This window comes from Muscardinus avellanarius, assembly GCF_963383645.1.
Source record: "Muscardinus avellanarius genome assembly, chromosome: 3".
Classification (NCBI taxonomy): domain Eukaryota; kingdom Metazoa; phylum Chordata; class Mammalia; order Rodentia; family Gliridae; genus Muscardinus; species Muscardinus avellanarius.
Window position 1 is genome coordinate 142,899,524 of NC_137788.1, and position 19,443 is coordinate 142,918,966.

Consider the following 19,443-nt stretch of genomic DNA (forward strand, 5'->3'; position numbering starts at 1 on the left):
TCCATCCTCAGTACCACAAAACAAACAAAAAACCAACCAACCAACCAAACAACCAAACAAACAAACAAACAAACAAACTGAATCCAAGCTTTTTTTTTTTTTTTTTTTTTTTTTGTACCTGGGTATTAGGAATTGAACCAGGGTCTTGCTAGGTTGCTGAGTGACTCACTAAGCTATTGAGGCTGTGCCTCACACTGTGAGCCTACGGTCTCAGCCTCCCTAGTACTGGGATTATAGGCATGTACCACCATGCCTGGCTCGAGGTTATTTTTATTTTAAACCTTAAAGACAAGATTCCTGCAGTTCCTTCCAGAATCAACCTCTAGGACTCTGAGTACTTACATGTGAGTATAATATTATGACCATCTGTAAACTCCTATCCTGTCTGTCCGAGATCTCCAAATGTACTTTGACTGTAAACCGGAGAATGTTGCTATTATGAGATCAAACAGAGAGCCAAACTGAGCCTTCTAGGAAAGGGGAGGACTCTTCTCGGAGCACACTCTCCCTCTGTTTTATAGGTTCCTTGATGGGGCTTTTTGGTTGTGAAATATGAGGCCCGCTAGGATTGTTTACATGGGAGAGGAGAGACCAAGACGGAACAGGATTATTTCACTTAATAAAATTACAGCCGGATGTGGTGGCGCACGCTTGTAATCCCCGCGCTTGGGAGGCGGTGACAGGAGGATGGTGCAGGTTCGAAGCCAGCCACGCTGGCTTAAGAGACCCTGTTTCCAAATAAAAAGTATAAAATAGGTCTGGGAGTGTAGCCCGGAGGTAGAAGGGTTTCCAGGAAACCCAGTACCACTAAATAAATAAATAAATAAATAAATTACAGGCGTTTGGGCACCATCTCCTATTACCTACAGACAGAGTGGCTAGGGGTAGGCATGACAGGGTTTGGAGGGGGCACAGAGGGAGGAGAGACAGCCTGGCCTCATGGCTGACCGACTTCTGCGTTTGCACATAGGCCCGTGTTTAGAAGGGCCCAGTGCTAGCTGGGTGTGGTGGTGCACACTTGATATGCCCAGGATTTAGTAGTATGAGACCAGATGATTCCGGGTTCAAGGCCAGCCTCTGCAACTTAGTGAGACCCTGTACAAACAACAAACAAACAAACAAACAAACAAACAAACAAGCAGAGTTGGATGTAACTCAGAGGTAGAATGCCCCTGAGTTCAATCCCTAGTACCAAAAAAAAAAAAAAAAAAAAAAAAAAAAATCCCATGCTTGACTTAAGCATTTGCTGTTTGCTATTGCTTTCAAGTACTGGGATTACAGGCATGTGTCACTGTGCCCGGCTTATATGTCTGATCATGAAAGAGAGGCATACGATGGTCTAGTACAAGTGCTTAGTGACCTGTTCCCTGGAAGGAGAATGCTCGATGGACAGCATTGCCAATTCCCATGGTGTAACTCCTCCCACCTCAGCCCATTTCACATCAGTGAGGAAGTGTCTTAGCAGAAATGGCCGGGTGACGCAAGGGCAGGACTGCCTGCTGCTCTTTTTCAAGCTGCTTTCTGTTTCAGCAGTGCAAGGTGTCCATAGCATCCAGACATTTCCGCAGTCTTTCACAAGCACAGCCTGTGGTGGGGCTTGGGACTGAAGGAGGAGCCGCCACTGGGTTTCTGTTCTTTGGTTCTCTTATGGCAGGACTATATATCTCAGATTCCCTCAAGTTGGGCATGGTCATGTGACTTGCTCTATCCAATGAAATGTGAGCAAACATGTCCTGTATCCCGTGTCATTTGCCAATGCTCCTTTCCCTTGTCATGTGACCAGTGAATTTCTTTCTTTTTTTTTGGGTGGTACTGGGGTTCCTGGAAGCCCTCCTACCTCCGGGCTATACTCCCAGACCTATTTCTTATATTTTTATTTGGAAACAGGGTCTCTTTAGCCAGCGCAGCTGGCTTTGAACCTGCGTGATCCTCCTGTCTCAGCCTCCCAAGCACGGGGATTACAAGCGTGCGCCACCACACCCGGCTATGATCTACTTTTTTTTTTAAAATTTGAAAGGGTCCTGCTAAGTTACCAAGTGTCTGCCTCAGAACCTGTGACCTCCTGTCTCAGCTTCCCAAGTGCTGGGATTACAGGAGTGTGCTGCTCTGCCCAGCTTGGGCTCTGACATTCTACTACCCTCCATCGTCATTACTAGGGCCAGCCATCCTTACCGGGCTTTCGTGCCTCCTGCCTACTCAATGGCTGCTTCTGCAGTATTGAAATCTGCCCCATATTCCTGGAGCCCATGCAAAGCCGTGTGTGTGTGTGTGTGTGTGTGTGTGTGTGTGTGTGAGACAGAGAGAGAGAGAGAGAGAGAGAGAGAGAGAGAGAATGAATGAGAATGAGAACACAGTCTGGGCAGCTTCACCAAGCTGGTCTTTTTCCCCAAAGCTGTCTTTTAAAACATCTTTAGTCCTGGAGGTCAGTGCACTCAATTGGAAACATTGCTCCAAATTCCCACCAAATGGGCCTTGCTGCCATGTACACACACACACGCACTCCTGACTGACCTGCTTTCTCTCCCCAGCACCCCAGTGGGCGCTGCCCTTTGCACCCATAGCGCTCTCTGGCCTAACCTCCCCCGCCCTGAAACCTTTTAATCCACACCCTCCCTGGCTGCAAAAAGGACTCACTTCCTGACATAGGTCTACACCACAGCCCTATTATGGCACCAACTACACGCTACCACAACCAGATCCTGAAGGTAGAAACTCCCGCATCCCCACCAGAGAGCTGGCATCTGTGTGCTCGGAAAGCCTTTACTGAGCACCCACTATGTGCCGGGCAGAGTGGGGAGAGTGAGGATAAAGGACACTGCCCTGTTCTGAGGAGTCCCCACCAGACCGTTGGAGCCACAGACACAGATGGAGCCTGCTCTGCCTGTAGTGCACGTAGGTACAGACAAAGGACACACTGGAGAAGCCCCCAAGGGGAGGCATTTGAACTTTCTAGGACTGGGCTACTTGGCAAGTGTGGAGACGTGCAGTTCCAAACAGAAGTGTGGGCATGGGCAAAGGCCCGCAGGTGGGCCTGTGCACAGTTGTGGCGTGCTGGCTGGTGCCGGGAGCTGCTGTGTGTGTAGAGATCCTCCGTGATCGCTCTTGGGGCTCCAGGATCTGCACTGGGCTAGGACAGAATCTGGAGTGTCTCCAGGGAGGGACTGAATCTAGAATGAACCTGGCAGGTGGAGAGGGGCCAGCCGTGAGCTAGACTTTGGGAGATTCTGGGGAGAGAGAGTGAAGGACCTGGAGAGCAGCCAGGAGCCCTGGGTTCCAGTCCAGGGTCTGTCACTTTCCAGCTGTGTGAGCTTGGGCAGGTGGTTTGGGTTCTCTAAGCTTCGTTTCTCTAGTGAAACACAGGTGGCCAACCCATCAGGATGGCCGTGGGGACTGAGGAAGGAGGTGTGTCAGAAGGTACCGTTGCAGGGATAGAGGAGGTGCTGAATCTGGAATTTTTTTTGGAATGTGAATTTCCCAGTTGATGGTACTGCTGGTTCAGAGCTTTGCTGTGTAGATCCAGGTGGAATTGGTGGCTTCAGGTCTTAGAATGTTGCAGGCTAAACTGGTTGTATGGGCATGTGACGGGACATGGTTGGGTCTTCAAGCACTGGGGTTGACATCTTGAAATTCTTAATCAAGTTACTTAATCTTACTCTTTTTTTTTCAGTACTGGGGATTGAACTCAGGGGCATTCTACCTCAGGTCCATATTTTTTTTTATTAGAGGGCCTCATAAGTTGCTGAGGCTGGCTGTGACCCTGGGATCCTCCTCTCTCAGCCTCTCAAGTACTTAGATTACAGGCATGCACCACCATGCCCAGTCTAATCATGTCCTCTTTGAACAGATGACTTGGCAGAGACCTTTTGAGTACCCCAACAGGTCCTGAGTGTGTCCCAGCAGGGATGTCAGGGGAGGCTGCAAACTGCACGTGGGGACAATGGGTTGTGGATTAGGACTGATTCCAACAATGTTTTTTTTTTGTGTGTGTGTGTGGTACTGAGGTTCCTGGAAACCCTTCTACCTCCAGGCTACACTCCCAGACCTATTTTATATTTTTTATTTAGAAACAGAGTCTCTTGAGCCAGTGAGGCTGGCTTTGAACCTGCGCGATCCTCCTGTTTCCACCTCCCAAGCGCGGGGATTAACAAGCGTATGCCACCACGCCCAGCAAAAGAGTGTATGTTTTATTTATTTATTTTATTTTTTGGTGGTACTGGGGGTAGAACCCAGAGGCTTTCTACCTCCAGGCTATCCTCCCAGACCTTTTTAATATTTTATTTGGAAACAGGGTCTCACAAAGTTGCTGAGAGCCTCACTAAGTAGCTGAGGCTGGCTTCGAACCTGTGCGATCCTCCTGTCTCAGCCTCCCAAGCGCAGGGATTACAAGCGTGCGCCACCACGCCCGGCAGAGTGTATGTTTTAATTTTCCCCTTCTGGGCTCAGAATCCACAGTCCTTGTCTGATGTGTCTAGATGGTTCTAAGCAAGGAGAGGGGAGAGAGGGAGGCCACTGGTCCTCCTGTGGTGGGGTGGACCAGTGGAGAGGGCCCTGAGGGTCTGGGAGCCAATGCTTCTTGCACACTGATGTGAACAGAGTTCCGCGCGAGATGTTAAGTGCAGATTCTGACCTGGGGGGCCTGGATTCTGCATTCCCAGGGAGCTTCAGGTGAGCGGATGCTCTCCGCCCAGCTCTGGGAGGCTTGTCTAGCCATGCTGTTCCTTGGTGAGCCTCAGAGGGAGCAGGACCTCCTTGAGGCTGAGCTCCAAGCCCATTCTGAGTATCCTTCAGAGCCCTGGGCCCATGGTGTGGAGCACAGAGCCACCATGGCCCCAGCACAGCCTGGGAGCCGCTCTCCCCGAGGAGTTAGGTAAGTACAAAGGGCCTGTTTACAGATAAAGAAGCCAAAACCAAGGAATGAAGAACTAGGGGAACTTGATCTAGGCAGCACCTGGTACCTGGCAGAGATGGGGTCTGAACCAGCTCTGACTTCAGGACCTTCCCACCCCACTCTGCAGCATCCCCGCACTTTACCCTCTGAGGATGGGGAGCCAGTCCTGCTGCCCACCGTACGCCCGGTCCTCCGGGTGCCTCTGGCCTGCCCCGCAGTGCCCCAGCCCCCATCACCTCTGCCTTTAGCCGCTCGATCTCGATTTCCCCGTCCTCAATCTGCTGCCGCAGCTGCTTGGCCACCGTCTTCTCCGTCTCCACGATCTGCAGCAGGTGCAGGTATTTCTGCATCAGCGCCTCGTGCTCTGTGGCCAGCGTCCTGTAGCTGTGGGCGGAGGGACACTGAGGTGAGGTGTTGCACACTGGCTTACCTGCTGACTTCTGGTCACTCCATGGGCCTGGCGCATGAGTGGTTCATCTCTGCCACAGAATCAGGAGTCTGTCACACAAGGTCACTAAGCCTCTGTGACTCTCTAGGCAAATTGGGACAATGATAGCTTCTCTAGAACCCCCAGGTTTGGGGCTAGGATGCCAAGAGGCCGTGGTGGGAAAGAGTCTTGCAATGCAAATGGGTCTGGATCAAGGTGGTGGCAGTGGGGGTGGCAGCTGTGTGTGGTGGAACACGCCTATAATCCTAGTACTGGGGAGACTGAGACAAGAGGATCTCAGGTTTGAGGTCAGCTTCAGCAATTTAGTGAGACCACCTTATTTCAAAATTAAAAAAATAATTTTAGCGGGGAGTGGTGGCACAAGTTTGTAATCCCAATACTTGGGATGCTGAGACTGGAGAATCGCAGGTTTGAGACCAGCTTCAGCAATTTAGTGAGAGCCTGCTTAAAAAAAAAAAAAAAGGTTGGGGTGTAGCTTGGAGGTATAACAACCCTGGGCTCAAACTCCAGGTGGGAAAGGTGCTTTCTAGAGGAGACTCCTGTGGCTGCAGCCTGGGGTGGGGGAGTGGGGCAGGGCCATCTGGCTAAGGATGGAACGAAGGCAGAGCAGTGGGCCTGGGCAGGAACCTGGGGAAAAGATCTGACCCAGAAAGCAAGTCTCCATTCTTCCTTGTTTCACCCCCTCACCAAGGATGAATAAATAGGCTACAAGAGAGGGGGCTTAGGGTTAGAAGACTATTTGATTAAATTGGGGGTCTCTAAGCCTGGCTTAGTTTCACACGCCTGTAATCTCAGTACTTGGGAGGCTGAGATAGGAGAAATAGTAGGTTCGAGGTCAGCCTCAGGAATTTAGCCAGACCTGAGCTGGGGTGTAGCTCAGGGGTAGAGCAGCCTTGGGTTCAATCCCCAGAACCATTTAAAAAAAAAAAAAAAGAGAGAGAGAGGGAGGGGAGTTTGCACTTCTCTTAGGAAAGTGTATATCAGATGTCAAGTTTTTCCAGCTTCCCAATAGATGCAACTCAGCTGTGAGGAGAAGGTGTCTGCCTTCACACCCCTCGGGCAGCTTCCTCAGTCTTACTAAGGGCAGGTGACCTAGTGCTGCAAGCAGGAGCCAGTCTCATCTGCAGGGTGGTAGGCCTGCCTCCCTCCCTTCCCTCTTCCTCCCTCTCTTCCTTTTTTTTTTTCTTTTCCTGTCTCCCTCCCTTGCAATGAAGATCACTGTCGCTGAGCTGCTCTCTGCTGGCACTGGACACTGTTTTTCTAGACTCGCAGACTCTCAGAGTTGGAGGGAGCTCAGCGATCGGGACAGCCCACAGCCCCAGCTGATAAGTGAGCAAGCCAAGGCCAGAAAAGGGTAGCGACCGGCTCCACGCACCCACTGGCCAGCGTCAAAGCAGGAGCCGATGCGGGGGGCTGGTGCCGGACAAGCCGTCTCTACCCTCTCCTGCCAGCGGCCGGGTTGGACATCTGGCTCTCCTCACTAAAATGTAGACTATGAAACACACTGGCTGTTCCATTTTGGAAATCACTGTGTACACACAGCACAGAAGGATCCCATAACAGGAGATTGTTATAATACAGTGTGAGGGAACATTGTGTCTCTACACGGTATTAATACACTACAATGTTTATTTTTGTACATGCAATCTATCTATTAAGTATATGTAAATAAAAACTAAATTGGGAATATGTAAAAATACTTAATACTCAGTATGGCTGTGGAAGAGAGCACACACACACACACACACACACACACACACAGTGAGACCTGAGGTTAAACGAAGCCCATGATTTACAGTGTCCCCCCAGAACTGCAGCCAGCTCTCAATGGCTGATGTCCCAGGCGCTGCCCCATAACCTCAGCCTGGGTGCATGGGAGGCAACTCAGTGTTCCTTACCAGGGGCCATCCCTGGGCCAGCCCCCGTCTGAGTAGGACACTGTCCTCTGAGGCCAGCAGGCTGATGCAGACTCAGGGCTTGGAAGGTGGAGAAGAATCGGCACCTAGCCCAGGCATGCACAAGGATGCAGAACATGGAGAGGTGTCTGTTCAAAGGAAGGTGCGTCTCTTTGCCCATCCACCCTTTTGGGGGAGCAGGCTTCTGGTCTGGGTTACATCTGCACTGCCTGAGAGTCACAGAGCCCTCAGCTGGGAGTTCAGATCTAGATCGAGCTGATGTGATAGGGAGATTATCTAGGTGGGCACTGCCTAATCACACAGGCATTCAGAAAAAGGGGAGCTTTGGCTGGGCGTGATGGCGCACACCTGTAATCCTAGTACTTGGGAGACAGACAGGAGAATTGTAGGTTCAATGCCAGCCTTAGCAACTTGGAACCTCAGCGACTTAAAGAGACCCTGTTTCAAAATAAAAATAACAAAGGGTTGGGAGTGTAGCTTGGAGGTAGAGTGTCCCTGAGTGAGCTTTGTTTGACTAAGGGGGAAAAAAATCTAAGGCTGGAGAATTGTTGGCTTGCGGATGGAGGATGTGGCAAGGGACGCGGGTGGCTATTTGCTGAGAGCCGCCCTGGCTGATGGCCAGCAGGGAAACAGGTGCGGCAGTTCCACAGCAAGAGGCGGGCTGGATGGACCTTCTTTCCCTGGAGCAGGCAGGTGGGAGCTGGGCCAGCTGACTCCTGGATATCAGCCTTGGGAGGTCTTGGGCAGACACCTCAGCCAAGCCCTGACTTCTCACCAAAGAACTATGAGATAATAAAAGGACATTGTTTCAAGCTGCTAAGTTTGTGATCTTTTTTTTGAAACAGGGGGTCTCACTAAGTGACTGCATGCTGGCCTTGAACCCGCGATCCTCCCATCTCAGCTTCCAAGGACTGGGATCACGGTGGGCGGGTGTGCGCCATTGCACCTGGCTTCTCTGTTGTTATTTTATAGGTAGCAAAAGAAAATTAAAACATTCTTTTACTTTCTATACCTTTGTCTACAATTCATTTAAAATTTGCGGTTTAATAAGCATATCGTGAAAAGCACAGATCTTAAGTGCACAGCTTGCTAAGTTTTGATAAAGGCAAAAAGCCTAATCAAGATAAAGACAATCTCTGCCACTCCAGGAAGTTCTCTTAAGCCCTTCCCCAGTCGGTCCCCACCCTGGAAGCCATGGCTGTTCTGATTTCTATCATTCCTGGCTAGTTTTACCTCCTCTAGAATTTCACACAACTGGGCTCTCATGGTGTGCACGGGTATATTCACTTGGCATATTGATTTTGAAATCCATCCACTTTGCTACACTTAACAGTAGTCGATTCCTTTTTATTGCCCAACAGTATTGCATGATGTACCAGTGTTTGTTTTTACATTTGCCTGTTGATAGACACCGTGGCTATTTCCAGTTTTTTGGGCTATGGTGCATAAAGCTGTTAAGGACATTTGCATATATAAGACTTTTTGTGGACATTTTTCATTTCTTTTGGATAAATGCCAAGAAGTAGAATGGCTGAATAATAGAATTGATATACATTTAACGTTTAAGCGACTGCCTGACAGTGTTCCAAACTGGTGTGCCCTTTTTTAGCCCTCTCTAGCACTGCCTCAGAGTAATGGCAGTTCTGACCCCTTTATAATACTTGTTATTGTCCGTCTGTATCATTTTAGTTCTTCTACATAAAGATATTGGTATTTCATTGTCTCTAGAAATTTTTGCATTGATTGATTTTTTTGCGTGTGTGGTAGTGGGGATTGAACCCACGGGCATTCTACCTTTGAGCTACACCTCCAGCCCTATTTTTTATTCTTTTGATTTGAAACAGGGTCTCACTAAGTTGTGTGTGTGTGGGGGGGCTCACTAAGTAGCTGAGGCTGGCTGCAAAGCTGCGATCCTTCTGTCTCAGCCTCCCAAGTACTGGGATTACAAGTGTGCTCCACCAGGGCTGGCTAGTTAATTTTTTGAGCCAACACGGTCCTGGTTATTGGATTGTATAATGAATTAGAATTCTATATGCTTCAATACTTACAAAGTTCTTTCATGCAAATATTTTCATTTGACCTTCAAATGAAATGTTTGACCTTTACCATCCCAATTGTCTCTGGCAGTGCCTGCTCCAAATCACAGCTCTGACCATGGCACCCCTCATGTAAAGCCCTCAGTAGCAGCTCCCCACTGTTCACAGAGGAAAAGGCCATACAGCCCAGTGGGATATTTAAGATAAATTATAGTCTGAGGTCATCTGGCTATCTACCCTCATTTACGTTAGAACACCCAAGCTTTGTTGCTTGATTATTTTTGTAATTATCTTTCCTGTATTAGTTTTTTTTTTTTTTTGGTGGTACTGGGGTTCCTGGAAGCCCCTCTACCTCTGGGCTACACTCCCAGACCTATTTTTACATTTTTATTTGGAAACAGGGTCTCCTAAGCCAGCGCGCGGCTGTTTCCGCCTCCCAAGCGCGGGGATTACAAGCGTGCGCCACCACGCCCGGCTTCCTGTATTAGTGTTTTAAATTAAAAAAAAATTTTTTGGGGGGGAGTGTTGTTGAAATGATCATACTTAAACCCATCAAATCTGTTCCCTGGTTCTCCACTCAGCCCACTGGTACCTCATCAGTGCTATGTACTTAATACCTCGATGCCCTGGAGCTGTCTGTTCATATGTCTTCCTGATCAGGCTTTGGTATCTCTGGGAGAACACCTGTGTCCTGTCAATCTCCATTGCCCCAGCAACACACAAGGCTCGGCTTGCCTCTCTTGGTCCATAGGTAAATACCTGGTGTCCAGGGCTAAGACTGGACACTCTTAGAGGACAGAAATGGAGAGGGCCTGATTGCTATGGATAGAATACGGGGCTTTGACCAACTAGCCTGATTCTAGGCCTCAAGGTCAGGTGCTGGGATCCATTAGTCTGTCTGTCCGTCCGTGCTCCACATAAACTTTACACACTTGTCCATTGATCACCCAACTATCCTCCATTCGTCTTCCACGCAGAAGCCCAGCTTCCGGTCACTCCCACCCTCCGCGCACGTCTGCCGAGCACCTTTTCTCTGCTTTTGCCAATCCCTGGGAAGATTAAGGGTCACCCCTGGTCCCTGCGCTTGGGTGCTTATGTTGTATAGGGAGGTAGACGCAGTAACACCCCATCGTCTACTGAGCCAGGCAGACCAGCGGGTGAACTTGGGGCTGCTGGTCTCCACAGTGCTCAGTTCTGGGGGCCATCCTGGCCTGCAAATCGACCTTCCCAGGACTGGCTCAGCCTGGCCTGGAGCCTCTGCTTTCTGGCCAGCACTCATGGCTATTTGACTTTTCTCCCCTCCCCCGCCCAGCGAGTCCCAGGGAAGGAGCAGGTCTAGCAACCCTGAGCAGTGTAAGGGATTTCAGTATCGTTTTTTTTTTTTTTTTTTTTTTTTTCGGTACTAGGGATGGAACCTAGGGACATCCTACCTCTGAGCTACATCCCAAGCTTGCTTTTTTTTAAATTTTTATTCTTTATTTGGAAACAGGCTCTCGCTGAGTTGCAAAGAGCCTCACTAAGCAGCTGAGGCTGTCTGCGAACCATGATCCTCCAGTCTCAGCCTCCCGAATGCTGGGATTACAAGCGTGTGCTACCATGCCCGGCTAAGGGGATTTCAGTATCTAAACGAGGAAACGGGGATCTAGAGAGAAGATGGGACTAGTTCATGGTCAGGCAGCAAATGAGTGGCTGTGTTTGAGTTGGGGCCCGGAGGTCTCAGACTTTGGTAGCTGTTTATTTGGTAATCCTTTAATCAAAATCAAACCAAATCCTGCTAGGGCCTTCCGACACCAAACGGGGCTCTCCTGGCACTGAGAGGGGCCACAGTGCCATTCCCAGTGGCTTCCGGTCCCCTATGGCCCTTGGGGCACATCCTGGAGGCCCATGGGGTCTTCCCTCTCCTTCTTTCCCAGGCCCTCCTCCCCGGGGCTGGGTTTGCTGGACTGTTGGGTGGGCTTCCCGCCCGGGGGCGGTGACCTACCTGGCATGAGCGATGGCTGCCACCCACTCGTCGCAGTCTTTTGCATCCTCTGTCCGCAGCTCCAGTGCTTTCTGGTTCTCATGGGTGAAGTTCACCGTGAAGTAATGCTGTGCCAAAAAGAAGACATCCCGGGTCACCAGGTGTCCGCACACCCAGCGGCGGCGCTTGCTGCTAGTCTGGTGGTTTTGCCAAGAGCTCCAGCCGCCTGGGCCAGGCACAGATGTGTTCTTTGCGATCATCCGAACGCCACTCTGCTTAGCAGTTGCACACTCTTCATTAAAAAGGCCTTTGTATGACTGCAACAAAACCTGTGCTTAGGACAGAACGGGCAAACAAAACCGGCAAAGCCCTATTTGCCAACAAATTACAAAAAAAAAAAAAAAACCCAAAAACCACCAACAACAAAAATGCCAGTTTAAAACCTTCCTGCTGGAGGGAAAGAAGAAAAAATGCACGCAGGGAACTCCCCTGTGGGGACTGGAGACGCATTCAATGCAACCTGCACTGAATTCACTCCAGGGAAACCGACTAAGCGCTGCTCTAGATCCTGGGGTTAGAGGAGAGAATCAACAGACAGGATCCCTAAAAAAACCCACTGGAAGCCACCTCTGGGCTCCAGGCAGGTGATGGCAGAGCTGAGTCAGCCACGGGCCTGCCTGATGAGGTCCCAGGGAAGCCCAGGAGCCAGACAATAGACGCACATCTGTGACATTGTTAGGTGAGTTAAATACTCATAAAGCTCTTTGAACAATGCCCGGCACTTGCTAAGTGCCGTGTAAGTGTTTGCTATAATTAATGCGGTGTGATTGTTACTGTACTGGAGCTAAGAAAAAAGGGCTGTGGGGCGTAGAGAAAGCCAACCACTGATTTAGCCCAGAGAAATAAGGGAGGGCTTCCTGGAGGATGGGGCATCTGCCCCGGTTCTGTTTCAGTTTGCTGAAGGACTGACACCCTATAGAGGTGGTATGTTGGGGAGGGGAGGGGCACGTACTACAGCTGGTGGAGATGGACAGGGATGTCGGTGGGCAGCGACCTGGGGTGCAGAGTGCAGGCAGCGGGTAGGAGAAGAGAGCACTGGCCAGGTGTGGTGGTGCCCACTTGTAATCCCAGTGCTTGGGAGGTTGAGACTGGAGGATTGCAGGTTTGAGACTAGCCTCAAAAATTTAGCAAGGCCCTCAGCAACTTAGTGAGACCCTGTTTCAAAAAACAAAAAACAAAAAACACAAGCCGGGAGTGGTAGTGCATGCTTGTAATCCCAGCATTTGGGAGGCTGAGACATGACGATTGTGGTTTGTGGTCAGCCTCAGTTACTACTTAGTGAGGCCCTTTGCAACTCAGTGAGACCCTGTTTCAAAGTAAAGAATAACAAATAGGGCTGGGGGTATAGCTTGGAGGTACAATGCTCCTGGGTTCCATCTCCAGTACTGCAAGCACACACACACACACACACACACACACACACACACACACTCACACACAAAGAGCTGGGGGGATGTAGCTTGAAGTTAGAGCACCCCTGGGTTCAATTCCCAGTAACACACACACACACACCACTAAAGACAACTCCTAGGTTTCTAGGTTTCAACTGGAGGCTGGGGTGCTATGGACTGGAGTTCATTGCTAGGGGAAAGGGTAGAGATGGGGGAGGGATTCTCAGACCTGAGGCATGGGCCTGAGGGGCGGCTTCAGGGTGAGAGGGTAGGAGGGCCGAGAGGGTCAGCCCTGGGCTGGCTCCTGGTAACACAGAGAGAAAAGGGTAGGGAGCAGGTCCCCAGAGGGCCCTGTGTCCAGAAGCAGGGCTGGGGGTGTAGTGTGACGGTGGAGCACCCCTGGGTTCAATCCCCAGGCCCACATACACACACCACCAAAGACAGCGCCTAGGTTGGTGGGTCCACCCCAGTCCATGGCACCCCACCTACCAGTTGAACCTAGAAACCTAGGAGTTGTCTTTAGTGGTGTGTGTGTGTGTGTGTGTGTGTGTGTGTGTGTGTGTGTTACTGGGGATTGACCCCACGGGCGCTCTACCTTCAAGCCATATCCTCATGTCGGCCTGGGTGTAGCTTCTCAGTGTCCAGAAGCAGCGGCACAAAGGGTGGTGTGTAAACTAATTTTAGCTTCTGCTGACATTTACTGTATTTCTGTTAATTATCATCCTAGGTGGCAGCCAGAGCTTGCGTGTGTGTGTGTGTGTGTGTGTGTGTGTGTGTGTGTGTGTGTGAGAGAGAGAGAGAGAGAGAGAGAGAGAGAGTGTTTTGCGGCAGAGTCGATGCCTCTCCTTGTTTCCTGGGAAACAGATAACTGGGGCTGTGGAATGAAATGTCAGCTACAGCTTCAAATAACTGAATCACAAGGCTCGGTGGGCACCCCCTCTCCCACCGGGAGGAGCTACAGGTGGCTGCCTGGTACCTCCCCCATCTCTGGGATGGGAACACAGCAGTGCTCATCACCCATGGTCGCCTTCCCCCATCCACCAAGGGCTCCACGCATCATCTATTTGATAGCTGGGGGACCTGAAGCTTAGAGGAGTCTTCCTCAAGGGGCTCTGGGTCCTATATCCCAGGAGATAAGCCATTTGCTTGAGGCCACACACACAGCTGGAAAGCAAAGGAGGCTGAGCAAAGGGCGGGACACCCTCCTGGGCGCCTACCGTCCACCTGGGCCCTGGACTTGGCCCTGGGGTATAAAGCTGGAAAAAGCTGGGTCCCTAGTTCCAAGAGAGCGTAGTAGGTGAGATCGGGCTCCTCATTTGGAAACAAGGCTCTTCTAGTTGCACGTAGGCATGGTGAGTTGCTTGTCCTCTTAGAGCCCCAAGGGGATGCTCCAGAGCTCAACGGGTCCACCCAGGCTCCATGGTCCTGCCCTGGAGACAGCTGGGCCTAGTGGGGGCCCCCCGAGCCTGGCCCCTCAGGGCTGCATGGGCTTGGCTGACTGCCCTCCCCTCACTAGAAGCTTCTTCCCAACCAATCCTGCTTAGGGGAGAAGCAAATGGTTCCCCTGAGCACTGCAAGCCTCCCTCTGCCACTGGCAACACCACCCCTGTTGGAGGTCTAATCATGAGGAAGAAAGCCAGGAAGACCCCAGACCTGAACCCAGCCAAAGGAGACCTCTGGCCCGGCAGGCGGCTCTCTCCGGAGACTGCAGAGAGCTTCTTGCCAACGTTACCCAGAGATTTTCCCATCTTGACCTCCTCACTGTGCCAAGCGAATCCATCCATCCGCCTGTCCAGCCTCTCCATAGCCTTGCCCTGTCCCTGTCACCAGTGCTTTAGAGAGGCCACAGTCTCCTAGCAAGTGTCCTCTCTGAGTGATGGACAGGCTGGAGGCCCAGGGTCCCAGGGAACACACAGGCCAGAGATTCAGGTTTTTAGGAAGAGTTTTTTATTTTTTTTTCCCTGGATCTCAGGCCTGGCCTAGCTCAGGCTGGTGAGGGGTGTCTGTGGGCACCCCTTTTCCTGTGAGGATTTCCTTTTCCAAGGCCTCTCTTGCCTTGGGGTCTTACCACCTGGCTGAGCATGGTCTCAGACTACTCAAGGCCCTGGGCCCATGTCTGCTTCATCCAGGCTCTCCCCAGCCCGCGCTTGCCCCGGAGTGAATGCTAATAAGTGTCTGCAGAATGAGAGAATGAAGAGATTCGTCCTACCCCATGCTCCTGACATCCTGCCCAGGCGTCCAGGAGGCTGGGGTCCCCCCCCCCTTACAGTATTAATAACAACACTGCAAGCAACCCTCCCTGTCCCGTGCCAGCCGTCCCAGCCCACCTCCTTCAGGGCTGCGTGGGGTTCACGGGGTCTGCTGTCACTTTTTTTTTGGTTTAGCACCAGGGAAGGTTCATCCCAAGCAAGCCAGAGCCCGAGGGTGGGCACTGCAGGCGACAGAATTTTCACCATGCCAACCTGTTCCCTGCTCTCTGGCCAGGACAGAGGGATCGGACAAACTTTCCCAGGGGAAGGAAGTTCTGTTAGATTCAGAGAAAAGAGATTTTTTTTTTTTTTTATGTGTGTGTGATGGCATCAGCAAAGCAAAGGTTATGGATGCCCTGGGGTTTCAAAAGAAAGGGAAAGCAAAGCAGGACAGAGAAGGGACTTTCTATTGCCTCTTCTAGGGCCTGGAAGCCCCTGGGCAGAGAGCCTTGACCTTCCCTCCCTGTCCCGCCCTCTGGCAACATTTCACTGAAGCACTCACAAATGCTTCAAGTTGTTCTATACCTTTACTGGTGCGTTATAATTACACCGCAAAGCGAGGTTCAAAGCGATGCAAACATATGCATCTAACACGGCACTGGGCGTGTCCCCCTCTGCATCCCCTGCTCCCCATACCTGGTTAGGGAGACGGGGAGCAATATTTCACATATGGACACAGCTTTGTTTGAGCTGTTCCCCTCGTTAAGCCTCCGCCCTCCCTCCCCTCTTCCCTCCTCCAGACCCTCCCACCACTCCCCTGGCCTCTCTCCTCACTTATCTGAAGTCCTGCTTGTTTTCTACATAAGAGAGAGAAAAAATTCAGCCTTAGTTTTCTGAGACAGGTTGATCTCACTTAGCATAATATCCTCTAGTTCTATCCATTTTCCTGTAAAATGTCTCCATTTTGTTTTTCTTCAAGGCTGAATAAAGCTCCATCCCAAAGAAGTAAAGTCAGAATACTACAATGATACTACATTGGTACTAAAATACTACACCACCACCCCGATTCCTCTGTTACACCCCGCGGCACTTGCAGACAAGCTTCATGACAGGTTCTTGGTGCACGGTGACTCCAGATGGAAGATCCCCCAGCAAGAGCTGGCAGCCCTGAAGACAGCGGGAGCCACCTCCCACACCGCAGGTCAGCTCTGCCTGGTCACTGGCCGGGAATGATGCCGGGGCCTCTACCTTCTGCTTGGGAAGTGCCTGGGGGTGAAGTTGAGCTGAAGTCACACCCGGTTCCAGTTTAATTGTTTTCTACCCTCCCTGGATGTGAGGCTCTGTCTGTGACAGGGTCGCGGATGTCCTGAGATTCTGACAGGGAGAACACATGAAGGTCTCACAGTTGGAAGAGTCTAGGCTTGTGCCCACTGAACACCCACTTGGGGAGCTTCGCTAGGGCGTGCTGGTGCTGGAGGAAATCCAAGGGGGAGAGGGAGGGGTGGTTCATCTTCCTATGTTTTGGGTGACAGCAAATGAAAGGTGTTCGGACATGGTGTGATTTGAGAAACGCTATTCTTGGTACTAATTGTAGCAACATGACCTTGGGAGTGTCGCTTAAGGGCTTTCATCTCATCAACTCAGGGAGATCCTGAGGTCCTGTTTCAGAAAACAAATTTAAAAAGAGGCAGAACACCTCTGGTTTCAACCCTCAGCACCACAAGAAAAGAAAGAAAGAAAGAAAGAAAGAAAGAAAGAAAGAAAGAAAGAAAGAAAGAAAAGAAAAGAGTCCCATGAGGGTCAACTGAGAGAGAGAACTGGTGCCTGACAAGCAGGCCCCTACTGCATATATAGATAGAGATAAATATAGATATAGATATATACTGGGGGTGGAACCGAGGGGCATTATACCTCTGATCTACACTCCCAGCCCTTTTTATAAAATAATTATTTTGGAGTCTGGCCTTGAAGCAGGTGATCCTCTTGTCTCAGCCTCCTAACAAGCATGCCACCATGCCTGGCTTGCTGTATATTTTATTTTATTTGGTACTGGGGATTGAACCCAGGAGTATTCTACCTCTGAGCTACACCTCCAGCCCTTTTTAATTTTTATATTTTGAAACAGTCTCGGTAGGCTACTGAGTCTCACTAAGTTGCTGAGGCTGGTCTCCAGCCCACGATCATCCTGTCTCAGCCTCCCAAGTACTGGGATTACAGGCATGTGCTACCATGCCCAGCTTGTTTTATTAATATCTTTATAACATCACTCTCCTTGGAAACCTGGGTTGGACAGCATAGCTGAGCCTAATTCCTAACACAGGCGATTTCTTGGCTGGTATGTTCTGCTGTGGGTTTGGGGTAAAAAATATGATTCTCTTCCAGGCTTTGATTCATTCTAGAGTTTGGGGCGAGGTTCTGGACAAAAAAACAGTTGCGAAGTGGTTGGAGGTCTGAAACGCCTACCTTCTGGGTGACTGATGGCTGTCTGGGAACATACCAAAGATCGGATGCACCCTCCCCAGGGATGCTCACACACCTCTTCCTCTGTTGGTACCCGCCTCCCCTGTTCCCAGGATGCAGCCACACCTGCGGGCCTGGATCCTGAAGGGTTCTCAAGGAGAAAAGATGCTAAGCAGAGGGACTGCAGTCCTCACAGGCTTGGAACTGCGGCCCTGCCTTCAGTGGTGGCTTTGCGGTCCGGAGAGGGCGACTCTCCTCACTGGGTCTTCAGGCTGCTGCTGGCTGGGAGGGACCAAATTTCTAGAAAGAGCTCACCTCCTGGTTCTTTGGCCTTGAAAAGTATCATTTCCCTGTCTCTCAGTTCTTCCATTTCCCTCCATCTCTTTTCCATTCTCTGCCCCTTCTCTTTTTGTCTCTGTTCCTGCACCTCCTCTTCAGCGGTTCCCCAGGACTCTTCTCTACTTTTTCCCACAGGGCAGGTACGCCCAAAGTCAGTCTGCACTGAGTGATTCCCTGCCTCCGGCCTTTGTGTCCAAAGTTCCTGGTACTGGTATTGAAAGAAACTTCTACCACCTATGTGAGCTAAGGGGGGGCGTGAGCCTCTGGCAGCCGGGAGGCGCTTGGCGCTCCGCCTGCTCAGCACATACTTCCCCGAGGCCCCGCTGCCCCTGGCACTGCCAGAGAATACGGCACACTGGACACCGTGGCAGGCAAGGTGTGATCAGCTGACCTGGGGTTCCCTGGGAAGCAGGAGTTTCCTGGGTGTGTCTGTGTGTGCAGTGCTGAATCCGTACAGTCCTGAGCAAAGTGGGACTGTGGGTCACCCTGAAGACTCATGGAGCCGGTGGCAGTCCCCACAGCTGGGTCTGGGGACAGCTCTGCCTCTCAGAGCTGAGGGCCTCAGGCAGCTTCCTCGCCTCTCAGAGGCCTGGGTTCCTCACAGACAGACTACAGCCCTTGTCTCAGTCAGCTACGAACAAACGGCATTATTTTATTTTATTTTTTGGTGCTGGGACTTGAACCTGGGGCTGTTCTACTTCCTAGTTACATTCCCAACCTCATTTTATTTTGAAATGGGGTCTCGCTCATTTACTGAAAGCCTTGCTATGTTGCTGAGACCATGGCTTTGAACCTTCGATCCTCTGGTCTCAGCCTCTCAAGTACTGGACTTACAGGTATGCGCCACCATGCCCGATTACATTAATAGTGGAAAATAAAGTTCTCACATCTTTTGCTCTCTACTCGAGTGAGTTTTCATTCATTAAGTCAGTTGACATGAATTCAGCCCTGCAGACGACACCAGCTCGCCTCCTGGCTACAGATGACAACGTTCACCTCACAGTGTGATTTCACAGAGCTTCCAGAAAGGCTCGGGGACTCCTCTCACCCAGCTCGTGGCCTGTGCCTGGCGCCATGGCTCAGGCAGGCTGCCTCAGGCTCCCCAGCCCTGTCCCTCCCAGCAAAGCCACTCCCAACCCAGATCACAGTGCTTGCCTGCCTGCCTGCCTGCCTGCCTGCCTGCCTGCCTGCCTGCCTGCCTTCCTTCCTTCCTTCCTTCCTTCCTTCCTTCCTTCCTTCCTTCCTTCCTTTCTTCCTCCCTCCCCTCCCTCCCTCCCCCTCCCTCAGTACTGAGGATGGAACCCAGAGGCATTCTACCTCCGAGCTACACCCCCAGCCCTATTTTTTTTTAATTCTTTATTTTGAAACAGGGTCTCACTGAGTTGCAAAGGACTTCACTAAGTAGCAGAGGCTGGCTGTGAACGGCAATCCTCCGGTCTCAGCCTCCCAAATGCTGGGATTATAAGCATGCGCCACCATGCCCAAGTCTCATAGTGACTTTCTAGTAGTCTTTTCTATTGTGGGGGTTTCCGTTCAGCCACACATTAGTGACACCTGGAAACTTACAGAACTGCAGATACTCAAGCCCCACAGACCCTCAAAAGCAGAGTGAGGATGGGTCTATGGACACTGGCACTTTATTTTTATACGAGAGATTGAACCCAGAGGATTCTACCTCTGAGCTACACCCTTAGCAGTTTTTATTTTTTATTTTGAAACAGGGTCTCTAAGTTGCTGAGTCTGGCCTTGAACCTGC

At 50.9% G+C, this 19,443-nt stretch overlaps 1 protein-coding gene across 3 annotated transcripts in view; it reads right to left on the minus strand.

The window, feature by feature from the left end:
* The window catches only part of RASGRF1 (Ras protein specific guanine nucleotide releasing factor 1), a gene marked incomplete at both ends in the record, with an annotated part of 105,531 nt that overhangs the window by 69,443 nt on the left and 16,645 nt on the right, over positions 1-19,443 (minus strand). For all 3 annotated transcript variants that reach the window (XM_080690553.1, XM_080690551.1, XM_080690552.1), the window contains 2 exons: positions 5,125-5,272; positions 11,270-11,376. In XM_080690553.1, coding sequence (XP_080546679.1) covers positions 5,125-5,272; positions 11,270-11,376 — 255 coding nt within the window. The remainder of the gene's footprint in view (positions 1-5,124; positions 5,273-11,269; positions 11,377-19,443) is intronic.